The sequence below is a fragment of the Bos taurus genome, chromosome 8 (assembly GCF_002263795.3).
Source record: "Bos taurus isolate L1 Dominette 01449 registration number 42190680 breed Hereford chromosome 8, ARS-UCD2.0, whole genome shotgun sequence".
Taxonomy (NCBI): Eukaryota; Metazoa; Chordata; class Mammalia; order Artiodactyla; family Bovidae; genus Bos; species Bos taurus.
The window spans coordinates 9,573,386-9,586,466 of record NC_037335.1 but is presented as its reverse complement, the minus strand read 5'-3'; the positions used below and the strand labels follow the sequence as shown (position 1 = coordinate 9,586,466).

At 42.7% G+C, this 13,081-nt stretch overlaps 1 protein-coding gene across 4 annotated transcripts in view; it reads right to left on the bottom strand.

Moving 5' to 3' along the window:
- Positions 1 to 13,081, bottom strand: part of KIF13B (kinesin family member 13B) — a 210,024-nt gene that overhangs the window by 48,112 nt on the left and 148,831 nt on the right. For all 4 annotated transcript variants that reach the window (XM_002689472.6, XM_010807728.4, XM_015472410.3 and 1 more), the window contains 4 exons: positions 11,949 to 12,073; positions 10,297 to 10,473; positions 7,398 to 7,490; positions 980 to 1,132 (listed from right to left, as the gene is read on the bottom strand). In XM_002689472.6, coding sequence (XP_002689518.4) covers positions 980 to 1,132; positions 7,398 to 7,490; positions 10,297 to 10,473; positions 11,949 to 12,073 — 548 coding nt within the window. The remainder of the gene's footprint in view (positions 1 to 979; positions 1,133 to 7,397; positions 7,491 to 10,296; positions 10,474 to 11,948; positions 12,074 to 13,081) is intronic.

Genomic DNA, 13,081 nt, shown 5'->3' with positions numbered 1-13,081 from the left:
CCAATTACTGTCACTGTGGAATATTCAAAGGTAATTAAGCAGCTGACAGGTTATGTGGTTCATTCCTTTCCTTATCTACTGATGGCTCCCCTGAAGCTGGCCACAAGTGAGTCCCAGGAGAAAAAATTATGAAAAGCAGACCATTCACTTTTATGTTTCATTAGTATTTTTGTTTATTAAAAAAAAAAGTTTGGGACTTCCCTGGTAGTCCACAGTGTCTAAGACTCTGTGCTCCCATAGCAGGGGTCCAGGTTCGATCCCCGGTCAGGGAACTAGACCCACAGGCCACAACTGAGACCCGGCACACACTAAATTAATAACTTTAAAACCTTTTTAAAAGTTTCAACATAGCTACGTAAACTGATATTTAGAGCTTCTCTGAGCCTTGGGTTTACGGCTGGCACCTCTGTTTTCCCTCTTAGAGATCCACTCTGAGGCTGTGGAGGCCAAGAAAGGACACAACATTCTGCCTCAGGGCTACATTTTTCTTTGGCGACTGTCCAGTGTCAAGGAATTTGTAAAATACTTCTTAACCAGCAAGAGTGATATATTTCCTTCCACTACTGGCTCAGTCAGTAAAGAATCCACCTGCACTGTGGGAGACCTGGGTTCGATTCCCTGGGCTGGGACGATCCCCTGGAGGAGGGCATGGCTATCCACACCAGTATTCTTGCCTGGAGAATCCCCATGGGCAGAAGAACCTGGCGGGCTGCAGTCCATGGCGTCACAGAGAGTCAGACGCGACCGAGCACACAGCACAGCACTGTCCAGGCAACTAGCTACCGTTTAGGGTCTTGGAAAAAGTAACTTCCAAATGTCATTTTTGTATCTTCGAAGACTCACCCGGCAAGTTTAATGTAAATCAATATGCTCCACTTAAGAGGTTTCAAAAGTTTAGACGTCACAATACTGTGAATTGCGGAAAGTCAAACCCTGGGTTGAGCTGGGCTGGCACCCTGCCCTGTCCCCATCAGCTGACCTGGCGAAGGCGGTCTAACGTGAGGAGATTCTCCACCGCCAGCACGCTCCTGAGGTATTTCTCGATGTACGCTTCTGAGTCGGCAGACGCCGTGTTTTCCACGTTAGCTGCCATCCTTGCTAACGTTTCTCGTTCCTCTACTCCCTGAGCATCCTGGAGAATGGAAAGTTATACATTAAAACTAAGTACCTTGCAGAAGAAAATGCTACAGAGGCATCTTATCTATACGAATCCACAAAGCGTACCGAACGAACAAATGGGATGTATTCCCAGTTCCATTTTAAAGTCAGCTCTTGGAACTCAAGATGCATTTTCCCACAGAAATCACGGAATACGTGCTGGCTGGGGTCACTCGAAAGGCTAAACCAGAGCAGTTGAAACACGGCACGTTTTCAACAAATCTGTCCTCTCCTGCACTTCCATTGTGAACCAACACACTCCTGGTTAGAAAGGATCTGGGGAACAAGCTGGAAACCTGACCACAACAGTACTTTAGGAACACATCTTGAGGGGCCAGAGGGAGGACTAAGGAGCTGAGGTGACAGCTGGACCCTCGCAGGAGGCAGACATAGGGATGAAGGGTAAGAGTGGGAAGAAAGGCGAGATTGCAACCCTTTCAATAAGCAGCCTCCCATGGAGTCTCCACATAGTCCAATCCCCAACTCTGCAGACAGAGGCCCAAGACTGGAAGCCGACCAAGCAGAGAAGCCCCCAGGCATATTCTCCCTTGTCCAGCTCCATGGACACAGCTGGTCCAGGCATATAAATGGGATGTATGCATGTCACGGGAGGGATTTTGTTAACATAATTAATCAGATCTCTCAAGCTCATGTGGCTCATAACAAACCACTCTTCTTGGGAAAAAATCAGATCCTTTACTTGTGAATTTTGTTATAACAACATCAAAAACTGCAAAATACACTGGGCTGGCCAACAAGTTTGCTTGGGGTTTTACATACCATCATATGGTAAAACCGAACATTTAGTCCAGTCCACCAGTCATAGCAAACACCCTCTTCCAACGACACAAGAGAAGACTCTACACATGGATATCACCAGATGGTCAATACCGATATCATATTGATTATATTCTTTGCAGCCAAAGGAGGAGAAGTTCTATACAGTCAGCAAAAACAAGACTGGGAGCTGACTGTGGCTCAGATCATGAATTCCTTATCACAAAATTAAGACGTAAATTGAAGAAAGTAGGGAAAACCACTAGACCATTCAGGTATGACCTAAATCGAATCCCTTACAATTATACAGTGACGTGACAAATAGACCCAAGGAATTAGATCTGATAGACAAGAGTGCCTAAAAAACTATGGACGGAGGTTTGTGACATTGTACAGGAGACAGGAATCAACACCATCCCCAAGAAAAAGAAATGCAAAAAGGCAAAATGGTTGTCTGAGACTCTACAAATAGCTGTGAAAAGAAGAGAAGCAAAAGGCAAAGGAGAAAAGGAAAGATATACCCATTTGAAAGCAGAGTTCCAAAGAATACCAAGGAGAGATAAGAAAGCCTTCCTCAGTGATCAATGCAAAGATATAGAGGAAAACAATAGAATGGGAAAGACTAGAGATCTCTTCAAGAACATCAGAGATACCAAGGGAACATTTCACGCAAAGATGGGCTCAATAAAGGACAGAAATGGTATGGACCTAACAGAAGCAGAAGATATTAAGAAGAGGTGGCAAGAATACAGAGAAGAACTATACAAAAAAGATCTTCATGACCCAGATAACCACGGTGTAATCACTCACCTGGAGCTAGACATCCTGGAATGTGAAGTCAAGTGGGCCTTAGGAAGCATCACTATGAACAAAGCTAGTGGAGGTGATGAAATTCCAGTTGAGCTCTTTCAAGTCCTCAAAGATGATGCTGTGAAAGTGCTACACTCAATATGCCAGAAAATTTGGAAAATTCAGCAGCAGCCACAGGACTGGAAAAGGTCAGTTTTCATTCCAGTCCCAAAGAAAGGCAATACCAAAAACCGATCAAAATACTGCATAATTGCACTCATCTCACATGCTAATAAAGTAATGCTCAAAATTCTCAAAGCCAGGCTTCAACAGTATATAATCCAAGAACTCCCAGATGTTCAAACTGGATTTAGAAAAGGCAGAGGAACCAGAGATCAAATTGCCAACATCTGTTGGATCATCGAAAAAGCAAGAGAGTTCCAGAAAAACATCTATTCCTGCTTTATTGACTACACCAAAGTGTTTGACTGTGTGGATCACAACAAACTGGAAAATTCTTAGAGATGGGAATACCAAACCACCTGACCTGCCTCCTGAGTAATCTGTATGCAGGTCAAGAAGCAAAACTTAGAACTGGACAAAGAACAACAGACTGGTTCCAAATCAGGAAAGGAGTACGTCAAGGCTGTATACTGTCACCCTGCTTATTTAACTTATATGCAGAGTACATCATAAGAAATGCTGGGCTGGATGGAGAACCAGCTGGAATCAAGATTGCCAGGAGAAATACAATAACCTCAGATATGCAGATGACACCACCCTTATGGCAAAAAGCAAAGAAGAACTAAAGAGCCTCTTGATGAAAGTGAAAGAGGAGAGTGAAAAAGTTGGCTTAAAACTCAACATTCAAAAAAAAAAAAAAAAAACTCAACATTCAGAAAACTAAGATCATGGCATCTGGTCCCATCACTTCAAGGCAAAGAGATGGGGAAACAATGGAAACAGTGACAGACTTGATTTTGGGGGGCTCCAAAATCACTGCAGATGGTGACTGCAGCCATGAAATTGATAGGCGCTTGCTCCTTGGAAGAAAAGATATGACCAATCTAGACAGCATATTAAAAAGCAAAGACATTACTTTGCCAACAAAGGTCTATCTAGTCAAAGCTATGGTTTTTCCAGTAATCATGAATGTACCTGAGAGGTGGACTATAAAGCAAGCTGAGCGCCGAAGAATTGATGCTTTTGAACTGTGGTGTTGGATAAGACTCATTTGAGAGCCCTTTGGACTGCAAGGAGAGCAAACCAGTCAATCCTAAAGGAAATCAGTCCTGAATATTCATTGGAAGGACAGATGCTAAAACTGAAACTCTAATACTTTGGCCACCTGATGCAAAGAACTGACTCATTGGAAAAGACCCTGATGCTGGGAAAGACTGAAGGCAGGAGGAGAAGGGGACAACAGAGGATGAGATGGTTGGATGGCGTCACTGACTCAATGGACATGAGTTTGAGGAAGCTCCGGGAGTTGCTGATGGACAGGAAAGCCTGGCATGCTGCAGTCCGTGGGGTCACAAAGAGTAGAACACAACTGAGCGACTGAACTGAACTGAATGTATCTAAATGCCACTGCATCTTAAGATGCCATCACCTTTAAGAGAAAATCATTTTATATATTACTAAGGAGGAAAAAAAAAGAAAAACTCGGCCAATTAAATTTAAGACAGCATCAATTTTAAGACACAGTCTAACTTCAAGACTATTTTTTTTTAATTAACATAAGCCTTAGAACAGATAAAATATGGAAAAATTCAGAAGCCAGCTTAAGTTCACAAAACTTTTCTCTCCTACAGTAATTCATTTGGGCCTAGGAATCATTCTTGTTTTACAGACAAAGAAAGAGGAAGGCCACATAATTAGCAAGAGAGGCAAGACTAGAACTTAGGTCTCCTGACTCCTGATGAGAGTATTCTGTTCACCACTGGACATGGAATACTTTCTGGTATCTGATGGGAACAGACATATCTTGGTTTTCTGAGAGACAAGGTCTCTGAGTTTTAAAGAAACATATTTACCCACGTTATCCACATCCCTCTCAAGATATAAAACATTTCCATTACTTCACAAAGTTCAACTCCTTCCCTCCCCTAAGGAAAGATCAGTTCTTTCACCACAGATTAGTTTTGCCTGTTTCAGAAGTTCACAAAAATGGAATTATACCCTTCCGCATGTGGCTGTTCACGTAACATAGTGACTCAAGAGATCTGGTCATCATGTAGTTCATTGCTTTGCATGCTTGAGTAATATTCCACAGTATGGATAAGCCATACTTTATTTACCCATTCCTCTGTTGATGGATGTTAGGGTTGCTTCCAGCTTTAGGTTGTTTTGAATTAAGCAGCTTTGAATATTCTTATGTAAATCTTTATGGATACATGTTTTCATTTCTCTTGGATAAGGGCCTATAAGTGGAGTTACTGGGTGACGGGGTAGATGTCTATTTAACTAGATAATAAACAGCCAGTGAATGTATCATTTTATACCCCCATTAGCAATGAAAGCATTCTAGCTGCTTTACAAAAACAAAAAGGGAAGAAGAAAAAGAAAGGCAAAACCATCTCCTGTTGCTCTCTGGTCTATAACCACTTCTTTTTGCTACTGAGTCCTCATGGCCTCTGTAACATGAAACACAAAGACCTTTCCCAGGCTTCTTCATGATGAAACACAGCTTTTAAGAAGCTTATTTTTAAATAAATAACAAATCCTTACACTGTAGGCTTTAAGTCTCATTTTTTCCTTTTTATCATCAGGAATTGATAATGTGACCCTAACACTTGCCAACTTAGTCGTTTAGCAAATTATTAACAGGTAGCCCCATCACGTGAGGCCGTCTGTTTATCTTTCCGCTGATTACTGCACACTTCTGCCCTTTGAAAACCGTGTCACCTGAAGAATAAATGCCCTGTTAAAGAGAAAAAGAAAACTGCAAATGAGAAGGAAGGAGGGGAAGAAAGATGAAGGGAGAAAAGGGTGGTTCATTGCATTGTGTTTCTCAACTGCATTCAAACCATTTATAGAGTTAAGATCTGAAACAACTGGAAAAAGAGAGAAAGCATTCAGATACAAAGAATAAACAGTAAACCTCTGGCTGCTGCTGCTGCTAAGTCGCTTCAGTCATGTCTGACTCTCTGTGACCCCATACTTGGCAGCCCACCAGGCTCCCCCGTCCCTGGGATTCTCCAGGCAAGAACACTGGAGTGGGTTCCCATTTCCTTCTCCAGTGCACAAAAGTGAAAAGTGAAAGTGAAGTCACTCAGTCGTATCTGACCCTCAGCGACCCCATGGACTGCAGCCTACCAGGCTCCTCCAAGCATACAAAGAGCAACCTATTACAGACCCAAGATTTTGCAGCTAGTCTAACTCGAAAAGGGGTTCAATTTTTAAAGTTTCGGCAGATTCAAAATTAAACAATCAAACAGTTAATATTTGCCTTGTAAGCCTAATACTTTGAAGAGCCAGGGAAGAATTTAGTCACTATTTGACATTATTTGAGAGCAAAAGCACTCTGCAATAAAAGAACTCTAAAATGAAGCCCAAGTACTGTGTAATCTTCTCAGTCTTCCAAAACCTGATCTGTCTTCAAATATATACTGTCCATCTACTGTTCAAATACTCAGCAGAATCGATCGACAGACACTGAGCCCCTGAATGAAGAGTATGAAGGCACGGGAGACGGTGTGCGTAGGTGGGAGTCCTCACCCCAGGGTCCCAGTCCCATTTTCCACCCCCAAGGGCAACACAGCCTGGACCTCCCCACTCACTCCCCAGTGCTCCATAGTCAAGATGACGGAGGGAACCACTCTTCCTCACTTTGTCAGAGTCCTTTCCTTAGACCCCTCACTTCTCCTATCCCGGTAAGGAAGGCCTGGTTACTAGGTGTGCCAATAACCAGGTGAACAAATCTGTCTAAATCAGGGAATAAGTACTAGGAAGCATATAAACTACATTCTCTAGCAAGCGCCTGTCATGGGTATTTTCAGCTCCATCTGTTTCATTTCTATGCACATCTCAATTAGCTCAAAAAAAAAACAGTAATAAATACTATTTATTAGTATTTAATAGTAATTAATAATTAAAAGTATAAAAAATACTACCCCATTAGTATTTAATAGTAATACTATTGCTAACTATAATAGCAATTACAATTTACTCTTTAACATGTGTACAATTTGTGTATACTGTCTCATTTAATCCTTAAAAAACAACTCTGTATAGGAGGTATTACTAACCCAGTTTGATAAATGAAAAAACTTAGGCTCAAAGTAACTTACCCAAGTTCACTTCACTAAGAGGTGACAGAAACAAGATTTCTGTCTGATTCCAATATGTTACCCTGGAACTCTGTATTATGCTGTATTGTCTCCCTTTAAGGTTATATCCTCTTCTATGAGTAAAATGCTGCTGATTTGCTTTTCAAAAGACTCTTCTTTAACAAAAGACTAAAACCAGAACCTTTTAAGCCCACAGAAGTATTACATGTGCACACACATTGTGCTATGAATCAAGTTACGATTACAAAATTCCTCTACAAGCCTACAGCACTTTTGTATATACACATTTTCATGGTATTTCTTAGGTAGGTGACTTTTCAGGGAGTTAGCTCTTGTTACATGTTTACTCTTAGTAAATTCCAATTTCATATGATCCTTCACCTCTGGAATATTGGAGACAATTTCAAAAGTCACTCCACAGCCTGGAATAGAACTTCGATGTGACATCTTTTTGAGGAGACTCTGAGCAAAACCCTAGAGAAAAACAAAAGAGAAGATATGGCTTCCCATCTCAAAAACTGAGTTTTCATTAACAAAGAGGCAACATAAAAGACACCATATTCATGCTAGCCAAAAAGAAAAAGAACATTATTTGCAATGTAAGTCAAAACCCAAATCACTACATACAGGTTCCTCAACTTGTTCTTAGTGCCCCCAAACAAACCCACTTATATGATGCTTGCATTTACCAGACCGAATACATGAAAAGTGCAGATCCTAAACTCTGGAACCACGTTAGGCATCTGGTTCAACTCTGCTTTAAAAAGGCTACAGAAAAAGACTGTTGACTTCTACACAATAAAATGACCTTCTAACTAAAATGTAAAGAAAGGCTGGTGACTCTTAATCCTTTTTTTTCCCAGCACGATGGACATCTTGCACTATGAATATTGACAAGTTCAGGCATTAAATTCTTGACCAAAGCAGGGTCGTTACGGAGAATGATTTAAGAGTGCATGGTCACTGTTTATGCTGACTGCGCTCTCTGCACGCTTTGAATTGAACTGTTGAATTAATGCATAGATGACTCATTTGAAGATGCTGCTAAGACTGAACATCCTGTAGAGGTTGAAGAGAGCAGGGATGAGGGCAGAATACAATTGGTGAATAAAGATAAGGAGGAGAGAGAATATTAAACCAACACTGAACCTCTTTCCCCATGCAAAAGCAAAGTAGGATATAGGTTTTTCAAAAAACACAAAAACCCAAACAGAACAGACAAAAAGCTGTTTGGTCTCAGAGGTATGTATTTTCACAAACTTATTTAATAATAATTAAGTGATCTTTAGTTAATTTTTAAGAACATTTTAGCATCTAAGAATGCAAGAGCCTCTTAGAATGCATATATTTCATCCCTTCACTCTTGACTCCAGCCTTGCAAGGCTGAACCATTACCAATTACACTGGTCAAAGTACAGCTACAGTTTGTTTTCTTTTAATGAGTGGTAGGAGGAGGTGAGGGAGCTGCCATTATCTTACTTTTCTGTTTTCTATTTGTATGAAATTATTGTTTTATTAAATGTTTTTTAATTTGGTAAAAGTTACATAAAACGTGCTACTTTAACCATATTTAACTGCACAGTTCAATGGCACTATGCAATATTCACCTTGTTGCACAATCCATATCTTACCATCATCCATTTCCCTAATTCTTCATCTTCCTAAGCTGAGACTCTGTCCCCACTGAACACTAAGACCCATCCCCACTCCCCACCCCATCCCCTTGCATCTACCAATTGTAGGGAATCACTGAAGCTAACTTGCATGTATTAGGGTCATGAGGAAGTCTCTGCTCTCACTACAGAAAAGCAAATTTTAGTTAATGAACCATCTCAATTTCAGTTTGATATCAAATCATTTTAACCAGGTGGGAGTGCAGCAACTTCTCACGTCTAAAAATTTTAAAAATTAATTAAAAAAAGAAAAAAAATAGAAGAAACCTGGTGACTTCACAACACACCTTTCTATTAAAATTTCTGTGGGGGCAGGTAGTTGAATCAGGCCAGTCTCAGCACCTGGCAGCCAGAACCCCTAGTTCAGGCAACGTGTCTTTTTCCAATTCCTCAAAGATTTCTCAAAAAAGAGTGAATGGGAGACACAGCACGTACATCAGCAGCTACCCCATGACCTGTATGTCCTGATGCTGGAGCGCCAAGCCAAAGAGCTGAATTTTAACAGCATTACGGCCCGTCTTCATTCAAAGATTGATATCAGTGTGACATTTAGAACTAAAGATTAATTTTTAGGGGTAGAGATTACATCTAGGACTCTGTCAACCATGACTGTACTCTTCTAAATGAGAATATTTACTTTCATCTGTCTGGTTTTAGCCAGTATATTGAGAAGAATCCCTAGACTCAACCTCTCAAATCCTATCTTTGCAAAACCAATATGAGAAGTACTTTCTATTCTTATCTAGAAGTTTTCTACTAAACTGGTTCATGTGGCACCAGGTCCTTCATAATCTCGCTGCAACTGTGTGGACAGGCATGGTCATGGCCTCTGCAGAACACTCTGACCATCAGACTATGCTTCTCATGGTCCCCAAGCCTGCCACGCCCATTCCTCCCTCACCATCTCTGCACGTGTATTTCCTCCTCTCTGGGGAGCAGCCAAAAAGTCCTTCTCTGCCTGCCAACCGCCCCTGTCCGCAGCGGAGCAGCTGCATGTCCCCCTCCCCTCCTCCCTGACTGCTCTTGTACCGCTGCCGTGGCGAGCATCTGCACAGCGGTGCCACCACCACGGAAGACCGGCCCCTGTTTATACACACTCACGGGCCAATGGACACGGGCTCTTTAAGGACACAGGCTATTTCTCATTCATCTTTTTACCCCAAAGCTTGGCAGAGGACTCTCTCCAAATACATGAATCAGTGAACCAGCAGAACGGAAAGGAAAGCATGGAAAACCAAGGGTGAGGAGCACAAACAACAGCTCATCGGCAGTGAACTTCTCATCTTATCAGAACCAGGTGGAAAGTCAAAGACAAAACAGTGAACTTTGCCTTGACAGGGCTCTGTGGCACCCACAAGAAGGGCTGAGAGCTGTGACTGTGGAGTCATAAAGATTCAGGGTAACAGTGCAGTGCCATCTAGGAGGCAGTCAGGCTGAAGGGCTCCGGGACTGAAGCAAGCATGGGCACGGGACAGACACAGTCGCCTGGAGGAGAAAAGCTCAGAGGGCCACAGAGACTGTGGGGTCAGAGGCCAGAGCGATCCTTCCACTGCCCCGCCCTTACGTCAGACTCAAAGTCACCTCTTCAATGAGCGTCAGTGACCCACCTGCCGGCCGTGAACGTTAACACAAATGCGCTTGCGCAATACCAGCTGCATGTCGGCTGGATGGCTGAGCTGGACCGTCACCCGCACGATGAGAAACACCCGTTCGTCCACGGGGGTGCCTTTACTCAGCTGAGGGCAGCCGTGCACGGCGGAGTCCCAGGAGGCTTCCGCTTTCACCTGCGGAGAAGACGGGAAGGACGGAGTCACCTCCTCCTCCTAAAACACAGAACCTCACAAGGAAACGTCTTGGCTTGGCCGAAGGGGAGCAGACCAGTCACGAGGGCAGTGCTGCCTGCAGCATGACCTGGGAGACCACGGAACCCGGGGATGTGGCCTCAGATACCTACCTGGGCGGGTACAGAGCAGGATGCTCCTGGTTGGCAGCAAAAATGAATTTACTTTGAAAAATACTCAAATGGAAAGCTGTAAATTTAGTATAATGAACTCCTGTGTTTCTCCCATACAAATGCATCAACTGTGAATATCTTCCCTTTTTTCCTCTTTCTAACACATACACACTCAATATTGCTGTTGTTTTCAGGTGTTTTTTTTGCTAAAGTACTTTAGAGTAAGTTATAGACGTGTAATTCTTTATCCCTGAACACTCTAGCAAGTATCTTTTTTCTTTTTTTTAAGATTTTTTGATGTGGGCCAATTTTAAAGTCTTTACTGAATTTGTTACAATATTACATTGGTTTGATGTTTTGGATTTTTGGCCCCGAGGCATGTGGGATCTTAGTTCCACGACCAGGGATCGAACCTCCACCCTTTGCATTGGAAGGCAAGATTTGAACCACTGGACCATCAGGAAAGTCCCAGCAAGTATCTTTTTAGAGCAAGGACCTCCTCCGACTTAACCATAGAACAATGATCATATTCAGGAAATGTAACACCGATACAATACTATTAAATAATACAGAGTCCATACGCAGATGTTTCAGCAGTTCTGATCTGGGACCTCAAACTACATTTAGCTGTCCTGTCCTTTTAGTCCACTTTCATCTAGGCTGGTTCCTAGCCTTTCTTTGCCATTCATGACACTGGCTTATTAAAGAAGGGTGCAGGCCCACTGTTTTACAGAACGTTTTACTGTTTTTACAGAACACACCCCAGTTCAAGCTTTGCATCTCTGAATAACGCTAAGTGTTGGTATGTCCTTCTAAGTATTGCACTGGCTTTCCTTCCTTAAAATCTTTCATTATTTTTCCAATATACTCAGAATTAGAAACTAAGCCCCGCTTAATCACTCAGACTGAAACATTTTCATCTGGCTTCGTCTAGTCCTTTTCCCCCTTATTCACAAGTCTTTACTAAAGCATTTCAAAGTCAGTGCCAAACATCGTGCTGTTTTGCCTCCATGTATGTCAGGAGCATTTCCCCAGAGAGTGGACCACTGCTGATCTGAACTGCTAATACTAACAGAGATCCTTTACCAGGAAGAGCTGTGTCACAGTGAATGGGCATAATCTGATTGGTCCTTTGCTTCTGGAACTGGTTCCGTTCTTCGCGGAAATCACAATTAAGATTTTTGTTTATATTTCTTGAGAAATGGAGGCACTGAAATGATAACTTTGCTGATTGTTCCCAAAGGCCTCGGGAAAGGTTTAAGGAACTACTTTTCACCCAGTCTTCCCGAGTTACACTTTATTTACCTCTCCGTCATGCTGTCTGACGATCTGCAGCTCAAAGAACTCGTCCTCTTCTTCCCCAGTGAGGGTAGCATCCCATCCACCGGCTTCGGGGTCATCGAGATTATCCTGAGAGCTGAAATCATCAGCTAAAAGCGGAGGAGTTCCATTAAATACGGAGATCACTTTAAAGGATAACCCCTAACAGCTACATTTCAATGTGCTTAGTAGCAGAATTCTCCTGCCTCAAATTTCATTTGCTTTTGGCTCTGAAATCTTACATGACACAGAGGATGACCATTAAACAGTTCACACATCTGAGATGGGAGACGCTGCAAGAAAATTCTCTCAATCCAATTGCCTGCCTCCGTGCCTTATTTTGCATGGAAAGCAATGGAAGCCAAGAAACCCAAGAGGTTACTCAAGGTCAACCCATAAATGTTAAGGATAGGATTATAACCCCAATTCCCCGTCTTTCAGTGCACTGAAGACATGACAATGAGAGTGATTCCAATGATCTGACAGGTAAATTTAACAAACCAAATCTACTGGCTACATGAGCTGGCAACAGAATGGTTGCCCTGTGGTCCCCTGATTATTCCTGTCCAAGCCTGACCCTCCCAATTCCCCATCCATCTAAGCTTGGGGGTGAGCATCGAAAGTCTCTTTTCTAGGACGTGGGCTTCGTGGACCAAGAACAGACGTAAGGCTGAACAGGGTGCTTCTCCTGTCTTGGAATATCCATACTGCTAGGTCTTCTTTAAGCTTGTTCTTTTCTACTTTCTAGCCCTCCTGCACACAAGTACACACCCCTCACCCATCTAGGAACCTACTGTAAGGACAGGACAGAGTTGCCTTCAGTCTCCAAGGCTCAAGAGAACAAGGCAGGATAAAGCACCATGGCAAGACCTTAAAACCCCGACGGGTGGACAGACAGTGCAAGTGGCTAAGTGTTCTTCTCTGACTCCCTGCGTATGTAAACATCACCCACGCATCCAAGTAAGCCAAATGGTGCATGCATGCAGTTGCTAGGCCATCAGACTGTGACCCCATGGACTGTAGCCCGCCAAGTTCATCTGTCCATGGGATTTTCAAGGGAAGAATACTGGAGTGGGTTGTCGTTTCCTCCTCTAGGAGATTGTCCTGACCCAGGGACT